The 4,159-nt window shown below is 31.2% G+C and overlaps 1 protein-coding gene across 1 annotated transcript in view; it reads right to left on the bottom strand.

Moving 5' to 3' along the window:
- Positions 1–1,487: 1,487 nt before the first annotated feature.
- LOC143036296 (carbonic anhydrase-related protein 10-like) overlaps positions 1,488–4,159 on the bottom strand; it is a 163,073-nt gene continuing 160,401 nt past the window's right edge. The window contains exons 9-10 of the mRNA XM_076203545.1: positions 1,729–1,791; positions 1,488–1,553 (exon numbers count right to left, since the gene is read on the bottom strand). Coding sequence (XP_076059660.1) covers positions 1,488–1,553; positions 1,729–1,791 — 129 coding nt within the window. The remainder of the gene's footprint in view (positions 1,554–1,728; positions 1,792–4,159) is intronic.

The raw sequence follows: 4,159 nt of genomic DNA, 5'->3' as shown, positions 1-4,159 counted from the left end.
ATGGTAATGATAATAGTAATGATAATGATAATAGTAATGGTAACAGTAATGATAATGATAGTAATGGTAATGATAATGATAATAGTAATGATAATAGTAATAATAATAATAATAATAATAATAATAATAATAATAATAATGAAAATGATAATAGTAATGGTAATTGTAATGGTAATAACTGTAATGATAATAGTAATGATAGTAATGATCATGCTACTGGTAAGGATAGTGGTAATGATAATGGTAACGGTAATGATAATAGTAATGATAATGGTAATAGTAATGGTAATGATAATGATAATGAGTAATGATAATGATTAATGTAATAGTTAAATAGTAATGATGATAATAATAATGATAATAATAATGTAATGATAATGATAATAGTAATGATAATAATAATAGTAATGGTAATGATAATAGTAATTAAATAATGATAGTAATGATAATAGCAATGGTAATGATAATAGTAATTAATAATGATAATAGTAAATTTAATAAAATAATGATAATGATAATAGTAAATAAAATAATTCAAAATAAAATAAAATAAAATTAAATTTAGTATAATGATAATAGTAATGATAAAATATAATAAATAGTAATGGTAAATGATAAAATAGTAATGATAAAATATAAAATAATAATGATAATAGTAATCAACAATAAAAAACTACCACAATTACAAAACTACCATACAAATAATACAATATAATAATCAAATAACATACAATATTCAATAAATAACATAAACATTACCATCACCATCCCCACTACCATCACACATCACCATTAAAATAAAAATAAAATAACATTCACCATCTACATACAATCAACATAACAAACTTACCATCAAATCAACAATAAAAATACACAATTAAATTAACCACTACATTACAAATACCAATTTAAAATACATAATAACCATAACATTCACAAATACAATCATCTCACTACAATCACCTCCAATACAATCAACATTCAATACAATCAAAAATAATAACTACCATACACCATAACAACTAACAATCACATAACCAATAAAATCAACATCAAAACTAAAATACCAACTACCATGTACCATCAACATCAAACTACCATACCAAAACCATTAACATCAAAATAAAAAATACCATACCAATACCATCAACACTAACATAACCAATACCTTAAACATAAACTAGTAACCTTACAAATAATACAACCACTACAATCACCACTAACATCAACAATCACCACTACATCACAATACACAACATCAACCACTAACAATGGTACAATCACACTACCAATAACAATAACCAATACCATAACCATTCATCCACTACCATCACATCACAACTACCATTAACATCACAATCAACACTAACAATCATCAACAATACCATAACACAATACAATAAAATAACAACTACAATCAACCACTACCATTACATCAACAATAAAATTAAAATCACCATCAAAAATAAATCAAAAATACCATAACATCAACCACTAAAATCCACCATAACCACTTCCATACCATAACCCAATACAATACACAAATACCATAACTATCACAAAAACATCATAATACTCAATAGACAACTACAACCAACATCACCAACTACCATAACCATCACAAATACAATCACAACTACCATAAATAATATAAATTAACATAAACAATACAAATCACAACTAACCAACAATACACCTTCACCACTAAAATAACAATCACCAACTAACATAAAAATTACCATCACCATTACCACTACCATAACCATTAACACTACATAATTCCTTCCATATCTACAATCATCAACCATCAAAAAAACAATTACAATTAACCACTACCAATCACACATCCACTACAATAACAAATCACATAACATAACCATAAACATTACAATAACCAATACACATCAACCATAACCACTACCATAACCATAACAAATACCTTCACAAACTAACAATCAACCATAAAAAATACAATAACCATCAACACACTAACAATATCCATTTCCATTACCATCACCATAAATACCCTTAACAATTACAATCACAATCACAAATACAAATTACCATCACCATAACCACTACCATCATAAAAACTACATCTACAACAATACCATCACCACTTCCCAATCCACATACCACTCCAGTATCCATCAAATACCATCACTAAATCACAACCACTACCATAAACTTACATTAACCAATACCATTAACATAACACCATCACCATTACAATCAACATCACAATTATTCAACAAAAAACAATCACCACTACCATTAACATACACCACTAACCATTACTCATACAATCAACCACTAACTTTCACCATAACCAACTACCAATCACCCCTAACATCAACATCAACACTCAACCATCACCATCAACACTAACATCAAAATCACACACCACCATACCACCACTACCTTTACAATCACCAACACCACTACCATCAACATCTCCACTACACTCACACTACCCATTACAATCACCACTAACCACTACATCACCATCACCAATACAATCACATACCACTAAAATCACACACTACCATAACCATCACCTCTACCAATAACAACCAATTAAAATAACCCTAACATTAACCATCAACACTACCATTACCATACTACTAAAATCAACCATCACCACAATCACAACCTACCATCACCATAACAAACTACCATCAAAATCACCACTACAATAACTAAATCAATCAACCATTACCACCACCAATAACAACTACCATTACAAATACCCATTAACCATCAACCATTACAAATAACATAAACAATATTACCATCATAACCATCACCAAAAAAATTACCATCAAACTACCAATCACCATAACCACTACAAATTACAAATAACCATTACAATACACGACCATCATCAACCACTACCATCACACTCACCACTACAATCACCACTACACTACTAATCACAACTATATTCAACATCAACAAACACCATCACCATCACATACCATCACACACTACCATTACCATCACCACTAACATAACAATTACCATCACCAATACCATCACCAATCGCCACTAACATCACCATTACCATAACCATCAACAATAACATCAACATCAATAATTCCATTAAAATAACACATACCAACTACAATCAACCATCACCACTACCATCCACAACTAACCATACACCACCAACAATCACCACCTACCATAAAATACCATCACCATCACAAATACAATAACCATTACATAACAATCAGCATAACCATTACCATCACAACTACCATCACCACTACATATCACCAATACCACTCACCATCACCACTACCATATTACAATAAACCATACACCAATTACAATTACACATCACCACTACCATCATACCACTACCACTACCATAACAATAAACAATACCCCACCAACCATTACAATCACCACTACACATTACCATAACATACACCACTACCATTAACAATCACCATCACCACTACCATCAACAACAACCATCACCATCACAACTACCATTCCCCATAACCACTACAATCACCATCACCACTACATCACCATCACCACTAACATTACCATCACCATCACCACTAACCATTTACACCATCACCATCACAACTACCATTAACCATTAACCATCACCACTACCCATAACAATCACACTACCATTTACCATCACCTACTACCATACCACCAACAACACAATCACCAATACCATCAACATCACCAACTTCCCTTACCATCACCATAACCACATACCATTACACCAATACCATTAACCACTAACAATAAACTACAAAAAAAAAAAAAAACAATCATCAACATCACCAATACTCATCACCAATTACCATCACAACACAATACCATTACAATACCATCACCACTATCATCAATAACATCACCATCACACTACCATCACACACTACACCATTAACATAACATCACCTACCATTAACATCACCACCATAACCACAACCATTACCATCAACCCCATACCATCAAAATCTCAACTACCATAACCATAACCATTAACCCACTACACTTTACCAATCACCAATCACTACCATTACAATCCCTACCAATCACAATTACCACTACCATCAACCATAACAACTACCATAACCACTACAATTACAATCACCACTACCCATCAATAAACATCCATCACACTACCATC

This window comes from Oratosquilla oratoria, chromosome 20 (assembly GCF_046742065.1).
Source record: "Oratosquilla oratoria isolate Oo_2021 chromosome 20, ASM4674206v1, whole genome shotgun sequence".
NCBI lineage: Eukaryota > Metazoa > Arthropoda > Malacostraca > Stomatopoda > Squillidae > Oratosquilla > Oratosquilla oratoria.
The sequence above is the reverse complement of the archived record's forward strand: the minus strand, read 5'-3'. Positions and strand labels throughout refer to the sequence as shown.